This window comes from Embiotoca jacksoni, unplaced genomic scaffold (genome assembly GCF_022577435.1).
Source record: "Embiotoca jacksoni isolate LCO1_2020_lvr unplaced genomic scaffold, fEmbJac1.0.p SCAF_75, whole genome shotgun sequence".
Taxonomy (NCBI): domain Eukaryota; kingdom Metazoa; phylum Chordata; class Actinopteri; family Embiotocidae; genus Embiotoca; species Embiotoca jacksoni.
The window spans coordinates 531,288-557,663 of NW_027185431.1; the positions used below are offsets into that span (position 1 = coordinate 531,288).

A 26,376-nucleotide genomic window follows, 5' to 3' on the forward strand; every position below is an offset into this window, starting at 1 on the left:
ACGAGTGTGCCACCTGGGGACAGATCTACAGAGAGGCTCGTCTCCTCAGATGAACCTATAGCATGACTCACACACACACTCACACACACACTCACATACACACTCACATACACACTCACACACACACTCACACACACACTCACTCACTCTAGATTTGTGAGGACGTTCTATATTCAGAACGGTAAATAAAAACCTTTTCATCTAATTTTAACCTCCACTCTTAAATTAAGTCAAGGAGAACATGCAGTAATTTTTTTGTACAAGTGACCATATCTGGACGAGCTGAGGAGGAGCTGAGGACACTATGCCCCGCCCACTTATACTGTAAACTTGACTGCACCCCAGGCCTGTCAATCAAACTAGTCCCGCCCCCTAATATATCTGTGTTAGAGTCCTAATATGTAATGAATGATGAATTATTTCCAGAAGGAAACTGATCAGAAGGAGGAAGTTTATCTAACGACACAGAGACATCCCCTAGTGGTCCTCAGTGGTACTACAGATGGAGACATCCCCTAGTGGTCCTCAGTGGTACTACAGATGGAGACATCCCCTAGTGGTCCTCAGTGGTACTACAGATGCAGATGTTGTCTATGGAGACAGCCCCTAGTGGTCCTCAGTGGTACTACAGATGCAGATGTTGTCTATGGAGACAGCCCCTAGTGGTCCTCAGTGGTATTACATTTTAAGACACTTCTGCATTAGCTTCATTTTTCAGTTTCTCCGAGCAAATAAATAAATAAAATATTTCTGTAATGTGCAACATGATTGTTATCACGGGAAGTCAGTACATTATATATCTTTGTTTAAAAAAAAATCTATTATTTTTTTCCTCAGGTTGCAATTTTTATTTTATTTACCGCCACTTAAAACTCCACAACTTACATCAATATCTTGGAGACAATCCGCTGCAAAATCAATATTATTGATGAACAATTAAAAAAAAAAAAAAAAAGTAAAATCTGGGTACAGGGGCATCTGAGGACAACTGGTAGCCCCGCCCACTCATTCACACACACACACACACACACACACACACACACACACACAACACACACACGCACACGCACGCACACACACACAAGCAGCTCTCCTGGGTGTGTCAGCTGAGTGCAGAGAGCCACCCCCCTTAATGCTACAGACCGAACACACACATGTGGCTCAACCTCTGCAGGGCCCATCTACTCATGTGAACCCACTATGCTCTGCCGCATTACACGCACACACACACACACAACACACACACGCACACGCACGCACGCACGCACGCACGCACACACACACACACACACACACACACAACACACGCACGCACGCACACGCACGCACGCACACACACACACACACACACAACACACACACACACACAACACACACGCACGCACACACACACACACACACACACACAACACGCACGCACGCACACACACACACACACAACACACACACGCACACGCACGCACACACACACACACACAACACACACACGCACACGCACGCACGCACACACACACACACACACACACACACACACACACACACACACACACACACACAGCTAACCTTTACCAAACTGTGGCTTCTGATCTGATGATGTCATTGGGATGCTGACGAAGGCTGAAGGAGAAAGGATGGAGAGAAAGAGGAGATAAAAACAGACTCCATCCAATAAAATACGATATTTATCAGAGCTGATTCTGTGAACTGTGAAACCAGTGAAGAAGAAGGAGGATGAAGATGGAAACAGAGCAGTCTCTGTCCTCTGCAGCCTGACACACTGTTCTACATCTGTGTGTGTGTGTGTGTGTGTGTGTGTGATTAACACACTACACACAGAACGTGTTTCTTTGCTGAAGCTTCTTGCAGACGACACCACTGTGGATGTTTTTATTCATGTCTTTTCTAGGGGTGTTTCTGGATCATGTTTCTATCTGGTTTCTTCTTGGGAGAGTTTTAACATCATTTGTGGACGCAGCGATGAACTGTGTTCACAGACGATGGTTTTCACAAGTGTTCCTGAGCCCATGCAGTGATTTCCACTCCAGAATAGTGTCTGTTTCTTGACTGTTTTCAATGCAGTGTGAACAAATTCCCTCCCAGGATGCATTCAGGTGCTGTTATTAAAATTTTATATGATTCAAAATTCAATAAAATAACTTGTTATTCAATGAAAAAAAAGAATGTTTACGACCTCTACCGTTTCAGAAAACAGCTCGTGAACTCGTGAAATAAACCGACAAATACCGATGACTTCTGTCGTGAAGCAGCATCAGACAAAAACCACCGACGAAGGAAGCCAATCAAACGAACCTTTCAAAATAAAGTTTTTAGCTTTAATCCAACTTGCAGTTCATTCATATTTCATATTTCATGTTGTATCATTTCCTCCTGCAGGTCCACGACTTCTTTCAGTCACTGAATCTGTTCTGTTTTTAAAACGTTTGATTCCTGAGGTTTGTTCAGCAGAATTCTCCCAATAACAGAACACCTGTCAGTTCTGTTATTGACTGATTCATTATCACTAAAATGGGAATTTTTAAATGAAGTGAAACTTATTTTAAAACCATATTCAGTAATTTTTTTATGCTCCTGTGACCTCGTTTCATCGTCGTAGCTGATTGGTCGCTGAGGTTCAGGTCTTCTGCAGGATCCTCTCCTCCAACCGGGCGTAGCGCTTCAGCATGCGGTCATACACCTGGAACACAGAGGAAGAGATCAGGACTGTCCTTCAGACCGCCCCAGCGTTTCTCCGTGAGAACTTGTGAGTTTACAAAGACACGTGAAGACGAGTGCTTCCTGCTCGCAGCGCTGAAGGCGGAGCCTCTCCGTTCTGCTGAAGGTGGAGCCTCTCCGTTCTGCTGAAGGTGGAGCCTCTCCGTTCTGCTGAAGGCGGAGCCTCTCCGTCCTGCTGCGGCTGCTGCGTCCGTAACGTGCAGTGCGAATACAGAGAGAATATTCATGCAGCAGCATCTGATGAAGGCGTGACGAGGTTTTCAGCCGAGCTCGTTACTTATTCATGAAGTGTGCTGTTTAATTATGGCGACCGAACATGAGAGAACATCACTTCAGTAAACATACAGCTCCATTAGAGGAACACGGACCCCTGTGGAGGCAGCTGGGGGGACGGGTGGGAGGGGGACGGGGTACCAAGGTGTGTCACAGAGAGACGAGTGGACCCGGATGTTCCCCACGTTAACGGGTCCGCTGGTACCAGAACATCTGTGATGTCACCAGGACCTGAAACTGGAGCACAAACATTAGACTTTGGGGAAAAAAAAAACTCTTCAACACGGCTGCTGACAGCCAAGTGTTCCTGAGCCCATGCAGTGATTTCCACTGGTTCCTCTCCTCCACTGTGAGTGGCGTGTTGTCATGTTGGAGAACACCGTTGCCATGGCGACACAGTTCAGGTGGTTTCAGGTGGTTTTCCGAAGGCAGCTTGGACTCACTGCAGGTTCTTTAACGGCTCTGGAGACGGTTCAAAGTTTTGGACTCTCCTCCCGTCAGTTGGAACAGCTTCTTCAGGTACGATGCTTTTGGGAAACAGCTATTTAACGTACAGAGCTCCTACGATGGCTTCAACGATCGTCTCAGCCTGAAGATGCTTCTGGGAAACGAGGTCGAGCTCCTTCTGAGCGTGAAGTCGAAGTGTTTCTACACGAGTCTCCTCGTCTCTCCAGCTGCTGACGTTCCTTCAAACGTTCTCCTCCAACACCAGGAAGCTTCCTTTTGAATTCAGGCTGTTCGTTCACACTTCAAAACAAAAATAATATTTTTGGTCTCATGCACGTTACTGAGTCTCCTTCCATTCGGACTCGTCTTCGTCACCGCTTCACATCTTTTTTTATCTTTCTGTCTGGACGGAAACACGACCAATAAAAAGCAGCATTTCTCCGCACAGATGAGAGGAAGAGGAGAAAAACAATTCCACAAAGAAACCAAACCGATAATGAAAAATAAGGGGGGTGGGAGGGAGTTCGGGGGGTTTCAAATGATTTTCAGTGACAGTCGGGAACAAAGTCGGAGAGCAGCGAGGCGATGAAGAGGAGGAGGAGGAGGTGACGGGAGGATGATAAAGGAGGTTAAGGTCACAGCAGCCGTGATGAGCTTCTACGTTCTCTTTTATTTTTGTCCTGTCAATCACTTCTCAGTGTCCCTGGGGCGGAGGGACGGGTGGGGGGCGGAGGGGGGGGGGGGTACCTCAGGTATGAGACAGTGTTCGTTTCAACCTGTTCGGTCTAATTACTTTACATGTTCTACAGCTCCACCTGTCTGCTTCTCTTCACCTCCTGAACTCCACCGTCTGCACTGAAAACGCTGATTCATCTTCACAGATCTCGTGCGCGCACACACACACACACACACACACACACACACACACACACACACACACACACACACGGAAATCACTCAAATCAAATCAGAGACATTTTTGGGAAAAAGAAAATCTTCAACACCCGCTCACAGCCGAGTGTTCCTGAGCCCATGCAGTGATTTCCACCACAGAATCAAAGCTGATTTTTTTTGTCTCCAACTCTGTTGTTTCTGAGTGACGTTCACGTTTCAAGAGGGGCAGAGCTTCACTGTCCGAGATCGAAGAAGTCTTCAGGTCAGGAGACACCAGGTGGGTTTTCTTGGTGTCACCGTGAATTGATCCCCCAGAGTCAGACTGTCAACACCGAGTTCCACCGGGACCTTTTGAGCTTCTGTTCTGGTTCGTAGTCTTCAGGTCAGTCTGGGTTTGGTGCTTCCTGTTTGATTGTCTGTCTTGTTTCACTTCCTGTCCTTTGTATGATTGTTGGCCCCGCCCCCCTGATTAGTTTCACCTGTCCCTCGGTGTCCTTGTTGTTTCTTGACCATTTTCTCTGCTCCAGTTTCAGGTTTCCATGGTGACATCACTGATGTTCACGTACCAGCGGTCACGTTAACGTGGTGAACTCAGTGATGATGTTGAACTCTGAATACTTCCTGGTGGAGGTCGTTGATCCTGCTGCTCTGTGTGCAGAACTGTTTCCATGACAACGGTAACAATGCACACCGAAGAGTCGTCGTTCTGACTCAGCATGAATCATAGATGAACCTCAGAGTGATGTGAGGTTCTACAATCGGACAGAGCTGGTGGATGTCGAGAAATTTCAGAATGTTGATAAGTCTTGAGCCTCAACATCTTCACTTCAACGTGAACTCCAAGCAGCGAAGAAGATCATGTGACTCAACTGAAAGCCCGTGTGTTTACTCCAGAAACGCTGTTAGTCTAGTGAGACAGTTGATGTGTCATGAGAGAGGACTACTGGTGTCAACGTCACACCGAGGTTTTCTCAGATTGTCTCTCCGGCTTTCATTCTTTTCTTTTCTCAAACTCAAAACATTTGAGTTCTTCTTCACGTTTAAAAGGAAAGAAGGCAGAATTAATACCCACAAGTCTCTCATTAACACGCTTATTAAGGCTAAAAGGCCTGCAGATCATCACACACACACAGTGATTTAATAATTGTAATGACGCTGCGGTGTGAGGACCTTTCGGTCATCACTCCTTCATACGGGTGTTTGGAAGTTCTGACGTGGTTTCAAGGTTCTGAACGACCTTTGACCCCCGACTCTGGGACACCATTATCTCAGCGAGGGTCCTCACAACAACACAAAGACGAACACACGTGTACCTCCTTGGCTGCAGGATGCGGGGGTGGCGACAAGCTGAGGCTCCGGAGCTTTCTTCAGCACGTCGGAGAAGGACACGCCGGATTCTACTACCAGTCCTGAAAACACACATGGACCAATCACAGGCTCAGGTTCTGGTATTACATCATCAATGCATCAGTCAGTTACAGGATCCGACCAATCACAGGCTCAGGTATTAAAGAGATAGATTAATAGGAGGGGCAGTATGGAATGACATTAACCAATCAGAGGGTTTGTCACACATGTCCATATACAGACGTGTAAATAAGAGCATGTATGACTAGTGAGCTGAATGACAATCAATAAATATAATTAACCCACAATTACCTCATGATATTTAATTAATCTGCAGTTTATTTGATTCTCTCTGCTCCAACGATCCTAATTAGTCTCACAGCTCGTTAACCAATCAGAGGTACAGTTCAGCGTCTGGTGGCCAATTAGAGAAGTAAACACACACATACACACACACACACACAGCTGTACATACAGCACGCCTCTTGTGAACAAAATGTCAGGACGATGCTGAGAAAACTTATGAGCTCAGCAAAATAACATACACACACACACACACATATACACACATATACACACACACACACACATATATACACACACACACACAAACACACACACACACACATATACACACACACACACACACACACACACACACACATATGCACACACACAAACACACACACACACACACACACACAGAGGTCAGGTCAGACACAATGCTGTCCCTGAGGACTTTGTGTCATGACCTCACCGATGCAAAGGATCATGGGACGGGTTTCTTCCCATGATGCACTGGGGGTAATGTACTACCGAGGTCTGAGGTGACCTGCTGAGTCGAACCATTTTCAGCCCGACCTTCTAACAGCGCAGAGGACACGCACGCACACACACACACACACACACACACACACACACACACACACACACACACACACACACACACACACACAAATAAAAGCTGTGGCGTGTCAACACATCCATGTTCATGTGCTATTAACACTGACTCTGAAACACGTGTACACCTGTGTGTGTGTCTGATGTGAGGACAGGTTGAGATTAATGGTATTGATACTGTACAGGGACATTAAAGTCATACCAGTACCAGTAGTACCAGTAGTAGTAGTACCAGTAGTACCAATAGCACTAGTAGTATCAGTAATACCAGTAGTACCAGTACCAGTAGTGCCAGCACCAGTAGCAGCAGTAGCACCAGTAGTACCAGTAGCACCAGTAGCACCAGTAGCAGCAGTAGCACCAGTAGTGCCAGTAGTACCAGTAGTACCAGTAGCACCAGTAGTACCAGTACCAGTAGTGCCAGCACCAGTAGTGCCAGCACCAGTAGCAGCAGTAGCACCAGTAGTACCAGTAGCAGCAGTAGCACCAGTAGTACCAGTAGCACCAGTAGCACCAGTAGTACCAGTAGCACCAGTAGCACCAGTAGTACTAGTAGCACCAGTAGCAGCAGTAGCACTAGTAGCACCAGTAGCAGCAGTAGTACCAGTAGCACTAGTAGCACCAGTAGCAGCAGTAGTACCAGTAGCACCAGTAGCAGCAGTAGTACCAGTAGCACTAGTAGCACCAGTAGCAGCAGTAGTACCAGTAGCACTAGTAGCACCAGTAGCAGCAGTAGCACTAGTAGCACCAGTAGCAGCAGTAGTACCAGTAGCACTAGTAGCACCAGTAGCAGCAGTAGTACCAGTAGCACCAGTAGCAGCAGTAGCACTAGTAGCACCAGTAGCAGCAGTAGTACCAGTAGCACCAGTAGCACCAGTAGTACTAGTAGTACTAGTAGCAGCAGTAGCAGCAGTAGCACCAGTAGTACCAGTAGTACCAGTAGCACCAGTAGTGTGTTACCGTGCAGGGCCCTGTATGCGGACCCCAGGCAGGCGGAGTTGGACAGGTCGATGGTGAAGACCGGAGCGTTGAAGACGTCCGACAGAACCTGACGACACAAACCAGAAATATTCTGTGTTTTTCTTCCTGTGTTGAACTCAGAGAACCGTCATGGAGCTCAAAGTGATAAAAAGAGTGATAAAAAGAGTCTAACGTATGTTTCCAGAACAGACCGTCTGTGACTGAAATATAGAACAAAGAACACATCTGCCTTCAAAATAAGAGCTTTACATTCTTTCCTTTATTCAACACTAAAACTTTGCAAAATAAAAAGCTGCTGCAGATATTGTGTGAGATTGTTTGAATTAATTATTGCAAACGCAAGATCATCAACTTCCTGGAGGAGCTGAATATTTCTCCCTTTTAGCTCCATTTTTTGTCTCCACCACATTCTGGGTTCATTATCTGGATCTTTAGCTGCTAAATGTTCAAATCAAATCAGATCATAGGTTCAGTTGTGATTGGACGAAATGACACTACGAGGCCCGATGAGCAGCTGTTCTGCAGCTTTTCATCAAGTGACATGATTTTCACCTGTAGATGGAAGCAAAGAGCTTCTTCTCATACGCAGAGATATTTTTGGGACTGAAGTGAGACCATGACGGGATGAACACACCTGCAGGATCTCCTGGTTGGACGAAGCTCCTCCCGTCGCCATCACTCTGGTTCCTGAGACTGAAAACACAGAACATGTTCTCAGAGGAACGTTTAACTCCTGCTGACAGGAAGTGGAACTGATCAGGTCTGATCTGACCCTCATATAAATCAAACATCAAAGTCCACATCAGCAGCACATGGATGAATGAATGAATGAATGAATGAATGAATGAAAGGATGATGGATGAATGAATGAATGAATGAATGAATGAATGAATGAATGAATGAAAGGATGATGGATGAATTAATGAATGAATGACAGGATGAATGAATGACAGGATGAGCAGAGGGCCTCTGAGCTCCGTCTGGTCTTACTGATGGAGTATCCGAGCCTCTCAGCGTGAAGCCTCCTGGACAGGAACTGTCCCTCCACCAGAGCCCGGACCTCCACCTGAGGACAAAGCGAGGACACCTGCAGGACAGGTGAGACATGAAACAACACTCACCGAGGAAGGATTCACACACAAATCAAGTCTGTCCACCGACCTCAGTGTCGGCGGAGTCGAAGCGATGGACACCCACCGCTGGAGGGGTGATCTCCATGGTGTCAAAATAAAAACCTGAAAGACACCACAGGACCAGTCAGATGGACGATGGATGGAGGGACAGACGAGGGACGGAGGGAGGGACGAGGCACAGAAAAGGACGGATGAAGGAAGAACTGACAGGATGAGGAAGGAGATAAGTGGGAAGGATGAATGAATGACAGGATGACAGGAAGGAGAGGAACGAAGACTCCACCGATGTGTCCATCGTTTCCGAGCGGCGTGTCTCTCAGAGCGGCAGAAAAAATCTCCCATGATCCTCCGCTGCACTCGTTCCTGATGCGCTCCCTCGTCAGAGATCCGTTCTTGAAGCTGTGGACGACACCACAGTCTGAAAAGTGCAGCAGCAGGTGGAATAACGTCCAATCACCGATCAGCAGGGCTTTTATTTTGAAAGGTGCTACATGAACAACACGTGGCTGTACTACACGTTTAGGCTAGACCTGTGCGTCTGTCTGTCTGTCTGTCTGTCTGTCTGTCTGTGTGTGTCTGTGTGTGTGCATGCGTGTGTGTGTGTGTGTGTCTGTGTGTGTGTGTACCACAGCAGAGCCATGTAGGCCTGCTGGTCCACAGGGTTACAGAAGATGTGCCCCTCCAGAGCGGGACGAGGCTGCTGGATCCACAGGAAGACCGTATCACTGGTCCCCAGACTGACCTGTAGACACACACACACACACACACACACACACACACACACACACACACACACACACAGTGAAACACACACTCTGTGATTGACATGAGGAGAAGTTGATTGACAGCTGGACTCACAGCGACGTCGCCCTGCTGCAGCTTCATTCCTGCCAGAGACGCTGGAGACAAGACGAGAACGTTTCACTGATCAATAAAATAACCCATCAGCTGCCTGTTACTGATCAATAAAATCATTGATCAGCTGAATTCCCATCATTGTTTATTTTATCTTCTATTTTTCATTCTACCTTTAAATTCATTGTAATATTTTACGGTGTTTTTTCCGACCTGGGTTGTCTCCGGTGAACGCCACCACGCTGCAACTCTCAGAGAAACCACACCGCTGCACCAGGTAGGATGAGACCGGACCCTGCAGAACACGGGACAGTCAGGACCAGAACGGACCGGAACAGACCAGAACGGAGAAGGCTAGACTGGGTCTCACCAGCACTGATGTGGAGGGCAGCGGAGCTCCCAGCAGGCGGTCCATATGAGGAGCAGTGGCTTCCAGGCAGATCTGAGACCAGTTTCTGGTCCTGATGTCCAACAGGTTCATCCCCGAGCCTGAAAGACCATCAGTAAGTCAGTTAATGGATCAGAGTCCTAACCCAACCAACCCACCCAACCCACCCAACCAACCCAAAGAACCCAACCGTACCGTCACTGTGGTCAATGGCGGCGTAACAACCAAGGAAGAGGGAGGCGGCAAAACTGCTGACCAATGAGATCCTCTGTAACCACACACACACACACACGTTGGTTACATGAGCGGTAACAGGTGGGTGCAGGTATGACGGCGCCGGGCTCTGACCTCAGTGTCCTGGAACTCCTCGGCTCGGTTCTGATGCACTTTGGCGATCTGGTTTCCTGTGAAACGCTGCAGAGAAACACACGGACCGGTCCTTTAAATGTACTGTTTCATCACACACACACACACACACACACACATACACACACACACACACACACAGAGCTGGACCTCGTAGGCTCTGGACCCGGTGATCTCGGCCAGTCTCATGGCGCCCCCTGCTGCTGCCTGCAGGTTGTCACACTGCTGCGTGCTGCTGGAGTCCATCCACACTGGACTGTCTGACACCGAGAAACTGTCCTGTGGAGACGGCAGCACACCTGAGTCAGCAGGTACGAGAGGTAAACACACACACACACACACACACACACACACACACACACACACACACACACACCTGCAGCAGCTGGTGCAGGTTCTGGTCCGGGTCCAGCTGTTTCAGAGTCTCAGAGGCTCCCCTCCTCCAGAACACACTGCCGTGTTGCTGAGAGACAATCCAAGGATACATGAACACACCAAACTCCATTCACTTTTCTTCTAATTTTAGAGAAACCTGTCCACACGTTGTCATATCGTGTGTGCTAGATGATCAAAAGTGAGTGGACGCCTCTGTACCACATACCTCAGTAGACAGAAATCAAAACAATCTGCATCTTTTATTTTGAAACATTAATTCACAGGGATGAAGAGTCATGCGGAGGTTCAGTCTCTCCACCAAAGTCCACTCACTTTTTTAGAAATTTTAGGAAAATCTGTCAACACGTTTTCACAGACTTCAATAAAAAAAAATTTAAAAAAAGGATTGTGGCCAAAAGTATGTGGACACCCCTGTATCGGCCCGTCATGGGGACATAAAATGCCCTGATTAATCACATGAGGTCTCTGTTCAGAGCTTCATAGAGAAAACAAGTGATTTTCAAAAGAGAGTAATGATTTTGATGTTCTAATGTAACTTTCAAGAATTAGAAAAATAAATAAACATTTCAAAGGTCTACCAGCAAATATGCAGAAGAAGAAGAAGAAGAAGAAGGGGGAAGGGGGTGTGGCCGCCTCACCTGGCCGCTGCCTGACACCGCTCTGACACGGGACAGGTCCAGCCCCGCCCCCTTCATCTTGTCCAGCAGCAGGTCCAGAGCCTGAGGACAGACAACAACCAATCACAGCACAGCAGAGTTAATACATTAACGGAGTTAAAGAGTGAACGGAGAACGCTGCGTCAGCGGGACTCCATGTGTGTGTGTGTTTAATGTGTGTGTGTGTGTGTTTAATGTGTGTGTGTGTGTGTGTTTAATGTGTGTGTGTGTGTGTTTAATGTGTGTTTAATGTGTGTGTGTGTGTGTGTGTGTTTAATGTGTGTGTGTGTGTGTTTAATGTGTGTGTTTAATGTGTGTGTGTGTGTGTGTTTAATGTGTGTGTGTGTTTAATGTGTGTGTGTTTAATGTGTGTGTGTTTAATGTGTGTGTGTGTGTGTGTTTAATGTGTGTGTTTAATGTGTGTGTGTGTGTGTGTTTAATGTGTGTGTGTTTAATGTGTGTGTGTTTAATGTGTGTGTGTGTGTGTGTGTGTTTAATGTGTGTGTTTAATGTGTGTGTGTGTGTGTGTTTAATGTGTGTGTGAGTGTGTGTTTAATGTGTGTGTGTGTGTGTGTTTAATGTGTGTGTTTAATGTGTGTGTGTGTGTGTTTAATGTGTGTGTGTGTGTGTTTAATGTGTGTGTTTAATGTGTGTGTGTGTTTAATGTGTGTGTGTGTGTGTTTAATGTGTGTGTGTTTAATGTGTGTGTGTGTGTGTGTTTAATGTGTGTGTGTGTTTAATGTGTGTGTGTGTGTGTTTAATGTGTGTGTGTTTAATGTGTGTGTGTGTGTTTAGTGTGTGTGTGTGTTTAATGTGTGTGTGTGTTTAATGTGTGTGTGTGTGTGTGTGTGTCTAATGTGTGTGTGTGTGTTTAATGTGTGTGTGTGTTTAATGTGTGTGTGTGTTTAATGTGTGTGTGTGTGTGTTTAATGTGTGTGTGTTTAATGTGTGTGTGTGTTTAATATGTGTGTGTGTGTTTAATGTGTGTGTGTGTGTTTAATGTGTGTGTTTAATGTGTGTGTGTGTGTGTTTAATGTGTGTGTGTGTGTGTGTGTGTTTAATGTGTGTGTGTGTGTGTTTAATGTGTGTGTGTGTGTGTGTGTGTTTAATGTGTGTGTGTGTTTAATGTGTGTGTGTGTTTCATGTGTGTGTTTAATGTGTGTGTGTGTGTGTTTAATGTGTGTGTGTGTTTAATGTGTGTGTTTAATGTGTGTGTGTTTAATGTGTGTGTGTGTGTTTAATATGTGTGTTTAATGTGTGTGTGTTTAATGTGTGTGTGTGTGTTTAATGTGTGTGTGTGTGTGTGTTTAATGTGTGTGTGTGTGTGTTTAATGTGTGTGCGTGTGTGTGTGTGTGTTTAATGTGTGTGTTTAATGTGTGTGTGTGTGTGTTTAATATGTGTGTGTGTGTGTGTTTAATGTGTGTGTGTGTGTGTTTAATGTGTGTGTTTAATGTGTGTGTGTGTGTGTTTAATGTGTGTGTGTGTGTGTTTAATGTGTGTGTTTAATGTGTGTGTGTGTGTGTGTTTAATGTGTGTGTGTGTTTAATGTGTGTGTGTGTGTGTTTAATGTGTGTGTGTTTAATGTGTGTGTGTGTGTGTGTTTAATGTGTGTGTGTGTTTAATGTGTGTGTGTGTGTGTGTTTAATGTGTGTGTGTTTAATGTGTGTGTGTGTTTAATGTGTGTGTGTGTGTGTGTGTGTTTAATGTGTGTGTGTGTGTTTAATGTGTGTGTGTTTAATGTGTGTGTGTGTTTAATGTGTGTGTGTGTGTGTGTGTGTTTAATGTGTGTGTGTGTGTTTAATGTGTGTGTGTGTGTGTGTGTTTAATGTGTGTGTGTGTGTTTAATGTGTGTGTTTAATGTGTGTGTGTGTGCTTAATGTGTGTGTGTGTTTAATGTGTGTGTGTGTGTGTGTTTAATGTGTGTGTGTGTGTGTTTAATGTGTGTGTGTGTGTGTTTAATGTGTGTGTGTGTGTGTTTAATGTGTGTGTGTGTGTGTGTTTAATGTGTGTGTGTGTGTGTTTAATGTGTGTGTGTGTGTGTGTGTGTTTAATGTGTGTGTGTGTTTAATGTGTGTGTGTGTTTCATGTGTGTGTTTAATGTGTGTGTGTGTGTGTTTAATGTGTGTGTGTGTTTAATGTGTGTGTTTAATGTGTGTGTGTTTAATGTGTGTGTGTGTGTTTAATATGTGTGTTTAATGTGTGTGTGTTTAATGTGTGTGTGTGTGTTTAATGTGTGTGTGTGTGTGTGTTTAATGTGTGTGTGTGTGTGTTTAATGTGTGTGCGTGTGTGTTTAATGTGTGTGTTTAATGTGTGTGTGTGTGTGTTTAATATGTGTGTGTGTGTGTTTAATGTGTGTGTGTGTGTGTTTAATGTGTGTGTTTAATGTGTGTGTGTGTGTGTTTAATGTGTGTGTGTGTGTGTTTAATGTGTGTGTTTAATGTGTGTGTGTGTGTGTGTTTAATGTGTGTGTGTGTTTAATGTGTGTGTGTGTGTGTTTAATGTGTGTGTGTTTAATGTGTGTGTGTGTGTGTGTTTAATGTGTGTGTGTGTTTAATGTGTGTGTGTGTGTGTTTAATGTGTGTGTGTTTAATGTGTGTGTGTGTTTAATGTGTGTGTGTGTGTGTGTGTGTTTAATGTGTGTGTGTGTGTTTAATGTGTGTGTGTGTGTGTGTGTTTAATGTGTGTGTGTGTGTGTGTTTAATGTGTGTGTGTGTGTTTAATGTGTGTGTGTGTGTGTTTAATATGTGTGTGTGTGTGTTTAATGTGTGTGTGTTTAATGTGTGTGTGTGTGTTTAATGTGTGTGTGTGTGTTTAATGTGTGTTTAATGTGTGTGTGTGTGTTTAATGTGTGTGTTTAATGTGTGTGTGTGTGCTTAATGTGTGTGTGTGTTTAATGTGTGTGTGTGTGTGTGTTTAATGTGTGTGTGTGTGTGTTTAATGTGTGTGTGTGTGTGTTTAATTTGTGTGTGTGTGTGTTTAATGTGTGTGTGTGTGTGTGTTTAATGTGTGTGTGTGTGTGTTTAATGTGTGTGTGTGTGTGTTTAATGTGTGTGTGTGTGTGTGTGTGTGTTTAATGTGTGTGTGTGTGTGTGTGTGTTTAATGTGTGTGTGTGTCCCACCTTGACCCACATCAGTACAGGGGAGGTGACTGTCAGTCTGTCAGCGTGAATATGAACTCCACCCTGAGTCCTGGACACAAAAACAAACAAACAAACAATCATTCACTTTCAAAATAAAAGCATGGATGTGTCCTATCACAATAAAGTCCCACTGACACATTTCTGTGTATGAAAACATACAGAAACTGTGACGATGACATCAGAGCTCATGAACACGCGTGTGCAGGGAGAGCTCTGCTGAACACACGCACCTGAAGTCGGGCAGCTCCGAGTCAAAGTGCACGCTGTTCTCATGGAGCACGCGGAGGTCTCCATCGATGGCCACCACCTTCAGCTGAGGACACCACACAAGCTTTACTGCAGGCAGAGGACGAGTACAAGTACTCTGGTACAAGTACAAGTACAACCCTGTTTCCATAACTTCCAAATAAAAACAGAATGTGATGATTTGTAAATCACATATTAATATTTAATAAAAAATAGACCGAAGAACACATATCAAATATTGAAACTGAGAATTTTGTATTGTGTTGTGAAAAATATAATAATTAATAGCAGCAACATGTCTCAAAAAAGTTTGGACAGGGTCAACAACAACAACAAATAAACACCTGGTAGAACACCTGACAACTAACCAGGTTACCATGGCAACAGATCAGTAACATGATTGGGTATAAAAGATGATTTCAGAGAGGCAGAGTCTCTCAGCAGTGAAGATGAGGAGAGGTTCACCACTCTGAAAGACTGTGTTGGAAAATAGTTCAACAATCAGAATAATGTTCCTCAACGTAAAACTACAAAGAATTAGTGGATTTCATCATCTACGGTTCATAATATCATTAAAAGATTCAGAGAATCTGGAGAAATCTCTGAACACAAGGGACAAGGCTGGAAACCAATATTGGATGGTGGTGATCTTCGGGCCCTCAGGCAGCACTGCATTAAAAACACACTATTCTGGAGTGGAAATCACTGCATGGGCTCAGGAACACTTGTGAAAACCATCGTCTGTGAACACAGTTCATCGCTGCGTCCACAAATGATGTTAAAACTCTCCAAAGAAGAAATCAGATAGAAACATGATCCAGAAACACCGCCGCCTTCTCTGGACCGAGATCATTGAAGATGGACTGAGGTGAAGTGGACAACTGTCCTGAGGTCTGATGGATCACAATCTGAGATTCATCCACAGGCTGCAGTGAACTGACTGTTTGGACTCAAACCAAAGACTTCACCTCCTTACTGAGGTTATTGATTAACCGATCAGAAGCGGGCATATGAATCAATAATGACAGCATCGTTACTTATTGTTGTTTTTATAGAAATGAAAACGTTAAAAGTGGAAGTTCATCCTGAAAAACACTTTTTTATTCATTCTGTTGTTTTTCTGATCAAATCAGTGACCGAGCGCGGGTCAAAGTCCGTCTGATCACTTCCGGTGCAGCCCGAAGCTTCACGTGACTCAGACTGACACAAACACACAAACACACAAACAAACATTCAACACGTTTCAAATTCTGCGGCAAGCAAATCTTCTCCCTCCGCTGTCTCCTTCTTCCGCTCCTGCGCGGTAAGCAATTTAAAAAAAAATTACTTTTACGTGCACACGGCATCGACGTAACAACGCGTCACGGAGCGAGCAGACGCAAGAATAAGGAACAGGTGAGGTGCTACCTGCTGCGTGCTGAAGTCCAGGCCCAGGTAGAGAGGAGAGTCTGCAGCCATGAAGGAACCAGACACACACACGGAGGGAGGGGGCGGGGTTACACATTTAAAGAGACACCACCTCATTTGAACTTGTAGGTGAAGAAATGTCGCCCCCTCCTGGATAAACCCACTGTTGCTATGGCAGCGGTGAAGCAGGTTTTAAATGTATTGGAGTTGTTCAAATGTAAAGTTCACAACAGCATGTATTTGTTCTTCTCGTTATTTATTCCACATACAGTTTTTAATATAATAAGATTTTATAAAGTTCATGCTGTTGGACTGTTTTTGTGTTCCTCTGAAATGGTAGCTTTTCTTAAAAACCCGCATTGCTGTTCGACCCTCGTCGGTCACCGTAGTGGATCAAAGATCGTCTATGTTCACGAAGACGTGGCTGCGTTGTATCGGTCACGTGAAGTTGTTGTCCCGGTTTGAGGAGACGTCGACACGTTACCGGTTCGTGAAACATGCTCAGAGTGAGACATCTGTCCTCCATCACCTCCTTACCAGAAACGACAGATTCATAAAAACAACAGCGTCAGTCTGAGGAAGCGGACGGTTTACCGGGGATTTACCGTCCTTCAGCCCGCGCAGCTTCTTGTCACCGCGTCCTCGAGCTCCGAGGTAATGAACGGACAGACTCCCCGCCGGTAGAAGGTTAAAGTTTAGCATGTAGCAGCTAACTGGTGGAAAACGGTCCGTGTGTTTGGGTTTTAACGTGTTTAACGCAGTTAGCGTCAAAATAACGTGACTACGTCACCTTCAGCGAAACTTCACAAAAATCAAAAATTTTCAGAAATGAAACGAGTCGCGCGAAGTCCATGTTTGTTTCTTTTGTCATCAAAGTGGTAAAAATCTGAAGTTTCGTTTTCCTCCTGGATGTGTTCAGCTCCAGACACGATGCATCCTACATTTCCCATAATGCAACTGCTCCTTTTCTTTTGCATCTTCAAAATAAATTCCAAAATGAGTTTTTGTTGTTTGTCTATGGAGGTGATATTTCAACACAGCTGAACTCACAGACAGGAAGTTCATTTTTTTAGACTCAACGTGACTCATACTTCCTGTTTATATCATTCCTTCTGATGTCCTTTCACAATAGACCTCCAGAGGGACAGACAGTTCAGAAGCTGCTTGAGAATCTGTCTTGTTTTAAAGTTTCATTCAGTATCTCAGTGATCCAGTGATGTTTGTCTGATTACCCATGATGCACTGCAGACAGGAGCTGCTCACAGGCAGTTCTGCTGCTGTTAAAGGGACAGTTTGTCTAAATACCAAGATGTCGTCCTGCTCATGTCTGTTGTTTGCTGTCTGTTTTCCAGACAGGATGGCGGAGCAGAACACAGAGGCGAAGCTGAAGAAGCTGCTGAAGCAGGAGAGGATCCAGCTGTGGAACACTCCGTACACCTCCGCCGACAACCAGCCGGGGGGGCAGCACCTGCAGGTTGGTCGCACATCAGTAAATAATAACAACAACAACAACAGAGCTGCACCCTCTTCGTCACTGCAGGGCTGAACACCAGATTAGTAACAGTAAAACAGAAGAATTCAGATTTGACAAAACTGTTAAAGTAAATAAATCAATAATTGGAGTTTGTGTGTCTGCCGTCAGGAGCTGGCCGAGCGCTACGCCCCTCTGCTGCGTCTGCCGGCGCCGGAGGTAGGGGGCGCCCTGGAGTCGGTCCGAGCTCAGGCTGTGAAGAGAGGGAAAGGAAACCAGACGTTCAGGGAGACCAACGTGGCGACGCTGGAGCTGCTGCTGCCCAGAGACAGCAAGAAGGTAAGACACGGTGTGACCTTTGACCCCGCCCACCCCGTCATGTTGGTAACCTCTGACCCTCGTTCTCAGGACGCAAAGACGAAGACCTACCTGGAGACGAGGCTGGACGTGTTGGTGCAGCAGGTGGTGGACAGGTACGCCTTCCACCTGACGACGACGATGTTCTGCAACCACCGACGGAGTCACACGGTTCACTTTGTTTGTTTGTTTGTTTGTTTTCCTGCTGCAGCATTGGGGAGGAGCACGGCCTCAAACACATCAAACTCATCCTCAACGGGAAGACGCTGTCAGTAGGTCAGTGAGGAATCAATCAATCAATCAATCAATCAATCAGTCAGTCAGTTGATTTGAATAATCAGAGAATGTTTAGGCCGTATCAGACGGATCAATACAGGAAGTAAACATTAGTTTAATACCTGAAAGACTCGATTACCTGTTAGTGACAGAACAGGAGCAGCAGAGAGGGGGAGGGGTCCTGGGAAGAGGTGAGGATAGAGGTGGGATAAGAGGCGGAGTCAGAGGTGGAGCTGCTCACTGCTTCCCAAAGTGAAACGCTGTTGTGTGTTGGAGGTGGAGTCACAGGGTGAGGTGGAGTTTGAATCGGAGGCGGAGCTTCTCTCTGCATTCCCCCAGTGAACCTGTCCTGTGTTTGGGTCCGTCAGACCAGCGCCTGGACGAGCAGGGCGTGAAGAACCACAGCAAGATGATGGTGCTGAAGGTGAGCGACGCCCAGTGGAAGCAGCAGCTGAGCGAGGAGGAGGAGAAGAAGAAGAAGCAGAAGGAGAGTCTCCAGAGGACCCAGAAGGGCTTCCAGATCCTATCAGAGAGAGGTGAGCTGGTCCTGGTTCTGGTTCTAGTTCTGGTTCTGGTTCTAGTGCGCCTTACAACTGGACCTCTGCTTCCCCTTGGGGATTAATAAAGTAACTACTTAACCTAATGGGAGCACCAGCTTTTATTCTGGAAAGTTTTCCACGATAAAGTTCCTCATTCTGCCTTTAATCCTCAGATGTGTCTCCTCCAGAGCAACCGAACACGCTCTCTACATGTATGTTCTCAGTAACACGTCTCTGTTTGTCAGACGGCAGCGAGGACCCAGACTCTGCCCCCTTCCTGGAGATCGCCGACCAGAAGGGAAACCCGCTGAAGATCCCGCACGAGGAGAAGAAGGTAGGGAACAGAACCTCATTCATAAAGTACAATCGAGGTGAAATGTGGCTCTAAAGGTTTCATAAATAAATTCATTAAAGGTTCTCGTATTGATTATAAAACCGTTTTAAACTTTTCATGTCACATATTTGATCAGAGATGTGTTTGTTTGACATGGAAACACAGCAGGGGGCGCTGTTGCACTCTTATATCCGTGTAATGTGTGTGTGTGTGTGTGTGTGTGTGTGTGTGTGTGTGTGTGTGTGTTGTCAGGCTCTGATCCTGGCCATGGGTTTCCATGAGAAAGGTTGCTCCCTGATGAAGAGGAAGCAGTACGACAATGCTCTGTGTCACCTGCTGCAGGCCGACCAGCAGTTCAGGTGAGTCACGCCTGTCAGTGACATCACTTCCTGTCTTTTCGTCATTCTGAGTCCTGTTTCCAGTTGTGGAACGTTGGTACAGAGGTTTTCAGGCTGTCCTTTCACAATAAACCTCCAGAGAAACAGTGTAGTTCAGAAGCTGCCTGAGAATCTGTCCGATTTTAAAGTTTCCTTCAGTCTCGCATAGATCAGTGATGTTTGCCTGATTACCCATGATGCACTGCAGCCAGGAGATGCTCACACTCTGTTCTGTAAACAAAATCAGAAGAGCTTAAAACAATTAATCAATAAAAACAGTCAAGGAAACATGAAGAGCATACGAGGACCTGGAGCAGGAAATGAATCATAAAACAATTAAAAAGGAATTAAAATCATCTTGTGACGATGAGAGAGGTTTAACTCTGTGTGTGTGTGTCTCTGTGTGTGTGTCTCTCTCTCTGTGTGTGTGTGTGTGTGTGTGTGTGTGTGTGTGTGTGTGTCTCTCTCTCTGTGTGTGTGTGTGTGTGTGTGTGTGTGTGTGTGTCTCTGTATGTGTGTCTCTCTGTGTGTGTGTGTGTGTGTGTGTGTGTGTGTGTGTGTGTGTGTGTGTCTCTCTCTGTGTGTGTGTGTGTGTGTGTGTGTGTGTGTGTGTGTCTCTCTGTATGTGTGTCTCTCTGTGTGTGTGTGTGTCTCTCTGTGTGTGTGTGTGTCTGTGTCTCTGTATGTGTGTGTGTGTGTCTCTGTGTGTGTGTCTCTCTGTGTGTGTGTGTGTGTGTGAGATCAGTCGGTGTGGTTCGGCCCTCCTCGGGTCGGTAGATAACTTCGCCGTGCTGCAGCTGGACATCGTGTGGTGTTACCGCTCTCTGGAGGCTCTGAGCTGCCTGGAGGACGGACGGATCCGTCTGCAGAGAGCTGAGGACTGTTTCCTGAAGTGTTACGGAGAGCAGCAGCAGAGACTGCTCATGATCAAGGTACACACACACACACACACACACACACACACACACACACACGCACACACGCACAGTCACAGACGGTTCACATCCACATGTGTGTTGCCAGGGTAACACGGGCAGAGAGGAGGTGCTGTTCCTGCGGCTGTACCTCCTCCAGAGTCTCTTGTCCTACGTGGAGGGAGACGACTGTCAGGCCCGACAGCAGCTCTCCAAAGTAAGGTCACCTGTCTATTCTACCTGGGAGTCCCACCTGAGTCCCACCTGAGTCCCACCTGAGTCCCACCTGAGTCTCACCTGAGTCCCACCTGAGTCCCACCTGAGTCTCACCTGAGTCTCACCTGAGTCTCACCTGAGTCCCACCTGAGTCCCACCTGAGTCTCACCTGAGTCTCACCTGAGTCCCACCTGAGTCCCACCTGAGTCTCACCTGAGTCTCACCTGAGTCCCACCTGAGTCTCACCTGAGTCCCACCTGAGTCCCACCTGAGTCTCACCTGAGTCTCACCTGAGTCTCACCTGAGTCCCACCTGAGTCCCACCTGAGTCTCACCTGCTGCTGTCTCCGCCAGGTGGAGGCCCTTCACGTCCGTCTCCGTCCCGACTCGGAGAAGATGGCTCAGCTCTTGGCTCTGGGTTTCACAGAGAGAGAAGCTCGACTCGGACTCAGAGCCTGTCAGGGAGACCTGCAGGAGGCAGCTGTCCACATCAGCAACCAGAGACAGGTCAGAGACAGACAGGAGACACATCAGCAACCAGAGACAGGTCAGAGACAGACAGAGGACACATCAGCAACCAGAGACAGGTCAGACACAGATAGGAGACACATCAATAACCAGAGACAGGTCAGAGACAGACAGAGGCCACATCAGCAACCAGAGACAGGTCAGACACAGACAGGAGACACATCAGCAACCAGAGACAGGTCAGAGACAGACAGGAGACACATCAGCAACCAGAGACAGGTCAGAGACAGACAGAGGACACATCAGCAACCAGAGACAGGTCAGACACAGATAGGAGACACATCAATAACCAGAGACAGGTCAGAGACAGACAGAGGCCACATCAGCAACCAGAGACAGGTCAGACACAGACAGGAGACACATCAGCAACCAGAGACAGGTCAGAGACAGACAGAGGACACATCAGCAACCAGAGACAGGTCAGACACAGATAGGAGACACATCAATAACCAGAGACAGGTCAGAGACAGACAGAGGCCACATCAGCAACCAGAGACAGGTCAGACACAGACAGGAGACACATCAGCAACCAGAGACAGGTCAGAGACAGACAGAGGACACATCAGCAACCAGAGACAGGTCCGAGACAGACAGAGGACACATCAGCAACCAGAGACAGGTCCGAGACAGACAGAGGACACATCAGCAACCAGAGACAGGTCAGAGACAGACAGGAGACACATCAGCAACCAGAGACAGGTCAGAGACAGACAGGAGACACATCAGCAACCAGAGACAGGTCAGAGACAGACAGGAGACACATCAGCAACCAGAGACAGGTCAGAGACAGACAGGAGACACATCAGCAACCAGAGACAGTTCAGAGACAGACAGGAGACACATCAGCAACCAGAGACAGGTCAGAGACAGATATGAGACACATCAATAACCAGAGACAGGTCAGACACAGATATGAGACACATCAATAACCAGAGACAGGTCAGAGACAGACAGGAGACACATCAGCAACCAGAGACAGGTCAGAGACAGACAGAAGACACATCAGCAACCAGAGACAGGTCCGAGACAGACAGAGGACACATCAGCAACCAGAGACAGGTCAGAGACAGACAGGAGACACATCAGCAACCAGAGACAGGTCAGAGACAGACAGGAGACACATCAGCAACCAGAGACAGGTCAGACACAGACAGAGGACACATCAGCAACCAGAGGTGGAAGTTCCTGCCGTCCCCTGATGTCTCTGTGTCTGTTGGACCAGGAGCGGGAGGAGCTGAAGCAGAGGGAGAGACAGAGGAGGAGAACGAGGACAGAGGCCGTCTCCATCCTGTCCGAGCTGGGATTCTCCCGCAGAGACGCCGCCAGAGCTCTGCACTGCGCTGACGGAGATGTGGACCGAGCCTACGCAGTCAGTAACTCCACCCACACAGTCTATGCAGTCAGTAACTCCGCCCACACAGTCTACGCTGGCAGTAACTCCGCCCACACAGTCTATGCAGTCAGTAACTCCGCCCACACACTCTACACAGTCAGTAACTCCGCCCACACAGTCTACGCTGGCAGTAACTCCGCCCACACAGTCTAAGCAGTCAGTAACTCCGCCCACACACTCTACACAGTCAGTAACTCCGCCCACACAGTCTACGCTGGCAGTAACTCCGCCCACACAGTCTATGCAGTCAGTAACTCCGCCCACACACTCTACACAGTCAGTAACTCCGCCCACACAGTCTACGCTGGCAGTAACTCCGCCCACACAGTCTAAGCAGTCAGTAACTCCGCCCACACACTCTACACAGTCAGTAACTCCGCCCACACAGTCTACGCTGGCAGTAACTCCGCCCACACAGTCTATGCAGTCAGTAACTCCGCCCACACAGTCTACGCTGGCAGTAACTCCGCCCACACAGTCTATGCAGTCAGTAACTCCGCCCACACACTCTACACAGTCAGTAACTCCGCCCACACAGTCTACGCTGGCAGTAACTCCGCCCACACAGTCTAAGCAGTCAGTAACTCCGCCCACACAGTCTACGCTGGCAGTAACTCCGCCCACACAGTCTAAGCAGTCAGTAACTCCGCCCACACACTCTACACAGTCAGTAACTCCGCCCACACAGTCTACACTGGCAGTAACTCCGCCCACACAGTCTAAGCAGTCAGTAACTCCGCCCACACACTCTACGCAGTCAGTAACTCCACCCACACAGTCTTAGCAGTCATTAACTCCGCCCACACAGATCTTAAGCAGTCAGTAACTCCGCCCACATAGAGCCTACGCAGTCAGTAACTCCGCCCACACACTCTACACAGTCAGTAACTCCGCCCACACAGTCTACGCTGGCAGTAACTCCGCCCACACAGTCTATGCAGTCAGTAACTCCGCCCACACAGTCTACGCTGGCAGTAACTCCGCCCACACAGTCTATGCAGTCAGTAACTCCGCCCACACACTCTACACAGTCAGTAACTCCGCCCACACAGTCTACGCTGGCAGTAACTCCGCCCACACAGTCTAAGCAGTCAGTAACTCCGCCCACACAGTCTACGCTGGCAGTAACTCCGCCCACACAGTCTAAGCAGTCAGTAACTCCGCCCACACACTCTACACAGTCAGTAACTCCGCCCACACAGTCTACACTGGCAGTAACTCCGCCCACACAGTCTAAGCAGTCAGTAACTCCGCCCACACACTCTACGCAGTCAGTAACTCCACCCACACAGTCTTAGCAGTCATTAACTCCGCCCACACAGATCTTAAGCAGTCAGTAACTCCGCCCACATAGAGCCTACGCAGTCAGTAACTCCGCCCACACACTCTACACAGTCAGTAACTCCGCCCACACAGTCTACGCTGGCAGTAACTCCGCCCACACAGTCTATGCAGTCAGTAACTCCGCCCACACACTCTACACAGTCAGTAACTCCGCCCACACAGTCTACGCTGGCAGTAACTCCGCCCACACAGTCTAAGCAGTCAGTAACTCCGCCCACACATTCTACGCAGTCAGTAACTCCACCCACACAGTCTTAGCAGTCATTAACTCCGCCCACACAGATCTTAAGCAGTCAGTAACTCCGCCCACATAGAGCCTACGCAGTCAGTAACTCCGCCCACACAGAGCTTAAGCAGTCATTAACTCCGCCCACACAGAGCTTAAGCAGTCAGTAACTCCGCCCACACAGAGCCCACACAGTCAGTAACTCCGCCCACACAGTCTACGAGGGATGAGTCTATGAGGGACGGACGGGGACAGGAAGGGTCTTCACTCATGTCCTGCTGTGTGTCGTCCTCAGATCCTCCTGGACTCCAGTCAAGCTGCTCAGCTGACCAATAACAACACAGAGGGGGCGGTCCTTCCGGAGCAGGTGGACCAGGTACGTCCAGATGTTGTCCTCCAGCTGTTGTCCTCTTGTCTCTCCAGCTGTTGTCCCCTTGTCTCTCCAGCTGATGTCCCCTTGTGTCTCCAACTGTTGTCCCCTTGTCTCTCCAGCTGATGTCCTCCAGCTGTTGTCCCCTTGTCTCTCCAGCTGTTGCCCCCTTGTCGCTCCAGCTGATGTCCCCTTGTCTCGCCAGCTGTTGTTCTCCAGCTGTTGTCCTCATGCTGATGTCCCATTGTCTCTCCAGCTGTTGTTCTCATGCTGATGTCCCATTGTCTCTCCAGCTGCTGTATCTGGGGTTTGAGAGGGACGCGTCTGAAGCGGCTCTCAGATTGACGGGTGGAGACGTCCAATCAGCGACTCAGCTGCTGCTGGATAACCAGGGCGTGGTGTCCACGGACCTCCTGTCCGTGTCCCCGCCCTCCACCTCCTCGTCCTCCTGCTCCCCGTCCTTCGAGGAGCCCAGCACGTCCTCCAGCTCTCCAGGTACACCACACCGTCCACGTCCGTCCCCGCGGAGCTCAAACATCCAGTTTTTATTAATGGATCAAATGTCCCCCGTTTGTCCTCAGAGGACAATGAGCTGGTGAACGAGGTGTTGGAGGACATCGCTCGTCACGAGGAGGACTACCTGGACCTGACGCTGGAGGAGGAGACGGAGCTCATCAACGCCATGAAGACATACCTGGACACCGTGTGACACAGAGACACACAGAGACACACAGTTCAGGTTGAACTAGTTTCAATGCTCCGGACTGAAGACCTTTATGTCCGGTTTATTTAAACCTGGTTTATTTAAGTCTGGTTTATTTAAGCCTGGTTTATTCAGTCTGGTTTATTTAAGTCTGGTTTATTTAAGTCTGGTTTATTTAAATCTGGTTTATTTAAATCTGGTTTATTTAAGTCTGGTTTATTTAAGCCTGGTTTATTTAAATCTGGTTTATTTAAGTCTGGTTTATTAAACCTGGTTTATTAAGTCTGGGTTATTTAAGCCTGGTTTATTTAAGCCTGGTTTATTTAAGTCTGGTTTATTTAAGTCTGGTTTATTTAAGCCTGGCTTATTTAAATCTGGTTTATTTAAGCTGCAGTGAGCAGCATTAGTTTCCATCAGGTCAGTGGGCGGAGCTTCTCTCTCCCTCTGCCGGGATCGTTCTGTGTTCGTGCCGACAGTTTGTGATTTCATTTGGACCGGTTCGGTTCTGTTTGGACTTTATCCTGCTGGTGGAGACATTAAAAAAGAAAATCCAGATTTTCTCACTTTGTTTGTCTGAATTCAGTTTGAAGGTGTTTTAGCTGTTCGATGTTCGACTGGCAGAAGAAGGAAGCGTTCCGAATCACATCCTTATTGTCTTTACTTGAAATGTGACGTTCACAACGGCTCTGACCGAGAGGGTCAAAGGTCAAATTTTCATGATGACGCTGTGTGTCCTATATGTAAACATACTACGTGCAACAGTAGAGATTTTGTGAGAGCTGCTGCATTACGAACTGAAAGTAAAAAAGAAAAAGTGAGATTCAGAGTGTTAAACAGAGAAAACAAAAACACGTTGATTTCTGGGTAAAATGTTCTCGACCAAAGATTTTCAAAAAGTCAAATTTAAACGTGGAAGAAAAACTGTGGATCGGCCTGCAGAGTTCTGGAGTCTGTTGGATGGACTGATGAGACTGAGCCGGACCGTTTGGACCCGCGGATCAGCAGAATAAAACAACATCTGTGTTCTGATGAAGAAAGACAGTCGGTCTCCTACAGATTTTATATTTTTTAATTTATCCGTCAGAATAAAACAGGTTCACCGCTCTGTGACCTGATTCACAACTCAAGAGGCACAAACTGAGAGAAAGAAAGGAATCACGAAATC

The 26,376-nt window shown here is 47.1% G+C and overlaps 2 protein-coding genes across 6 annotated transcripts; one reads left to right on the forward strand and one right to left on the reverse strand.

Moving 5' to 3' along the window:
- Positions 1 to 1,623: 1,623 nt before the first annotated feature.
- On the reverse strand, positions 1,624 to 17,155 carry xylb (xylulokinase homolog (H. influenzae)). 5 transcript variants are annotated; one of them, XM_069177599.1, is made up of 19 exons: positions 16,165 to 16,616; positions 14,742 to 14,824; positions 14,491 to 14,560; positions 11,352 to 11,432; positions 10,694 to 10,780; positions 10,468 to 10,596; positions 10,300 to 10,365; positions 10,147 to 10,219; positions 9,934 to 10,052; positions 9,777 to 9,858; positions 9,567 to 9,607; positions 9,335 to 9,450; positions 8,992 to 9,107; positions 8,737 to 8,810; positions 8,566 to 8,662; positions 8,210 to 8,268; positions 7,555 to 7,642; positions 5,661 to 5,756; positions 1,624 to 2,695 (listed from the first exon to the last, which is right to left on the reverse strand). In XM_069177599.1, exons 1-19 carry the CDS (start codon positions 16,279 to 16,281, stop codon positions 2,688 to 2,690), a joined length of 1,602 nt encoding a protein of 533 aa, XP_069033700.1. In that variant the 5' UTR covers positions 16,282 to 16,616; the 3' UTR covers positions 1,624 to 2,687. The 5 variants fall into 5 exon arrangements, with proteins under 5 accessions (XP_069033700.1, XP_069033701.1, XP_069033697.1 ...); XM_069177600.1 differs by having other exon boundaries at positions 5,653 to 5,756; XM_069177596.1 differs by lacking the exons at positions 1,624 to 2,695; positions 16,165 to 16,616 and adding exons at positions 2,704 to 3,243; positions 16,759 to 17,155.
- Positions 16,718 to 25,770, forward strand: nub1 (negative regulator of ubiquitin-like proteins 1). The gene is made up of 15 exons (XM_069177593.1): positions 16,718 to 16,818; positions 17,517 to 17,638; positions 17,807 to 17,974; positions 18,044 to 18,108; positions 18,204 to 18,268; positions 18,637 to 18,804; positions 19,053 to 19,141; positions 19,394 to 19,500; positions 20,264 to 20,450; positions 20,542 to 20,649; positions 21,002 to 21,154; positions 22,398 to 22,544; positions 24,434 to 24,514; positions 24,802 to 25,003; positions 25,090 to 25,770. Exons 2-15 carry the CDS (start codon positions 17,522 to 17,524, stop codon positions 25,215 to 25,217), a joined length of 1,785 nt encoding a protein of 594 aa, XP_069033694.1. The 5' UTR covers positions 16,718 to 16,818; positions 17,517 to 17,521; the 3' UTR covers positions 25,218 to 25,770.
- Positions 25,771 to 26,376: the final 606 nt, after the last annotated feature.

Excerpts from the sequence above, each read along its gene's own strand:
- xylb (XM_069177595.1), bottom strand. The coding sequence starts at position 16,281 with ATGAGGTGGTGTCTCTTTAAATGTGTAACCCCGCCCCCTCCCTCCGTG. Across the intron at positions 9,608-9,776 it reads GTTCACCGGAGACAACCCAG|CGTCTCTGGCAGGAATGAAG; the intron begins GTCGGAAAAAAC and ends TCTTGTCTCCAG. Across the intron at positions 8,811-8,991 it reads CGGAAACGATGGACACATCG|GTTTTTATTTTGACACCATG; the intron begins GTGGAGTCTTCG and ends GGTGTCTTTCAG.
- nub1 (XM_069177593.1), top strand. The coding sequence starts at position 17,522 with ATGGCGGAGCAGAACACAGAGGCGAAGCTGAAGAAGCTGCTGAAGCAG. Across the intron at positions 18,269-18,636 it reads CGGGAAGACGCTGTCAGTAG|ACCAGCGCCTGGACGAGCAG; the intron begins GTCAGTGAGGAA and ends TGGGTCCGTCAG. Across the intron at positions 24,515-24,801 it reads TTCCGGAGCAGGTGGACCAG|CTGCTGTATCTGGGGTTTGA; the intron begins GTACGTCCAGAT and ends TTGTCTCTCCAG.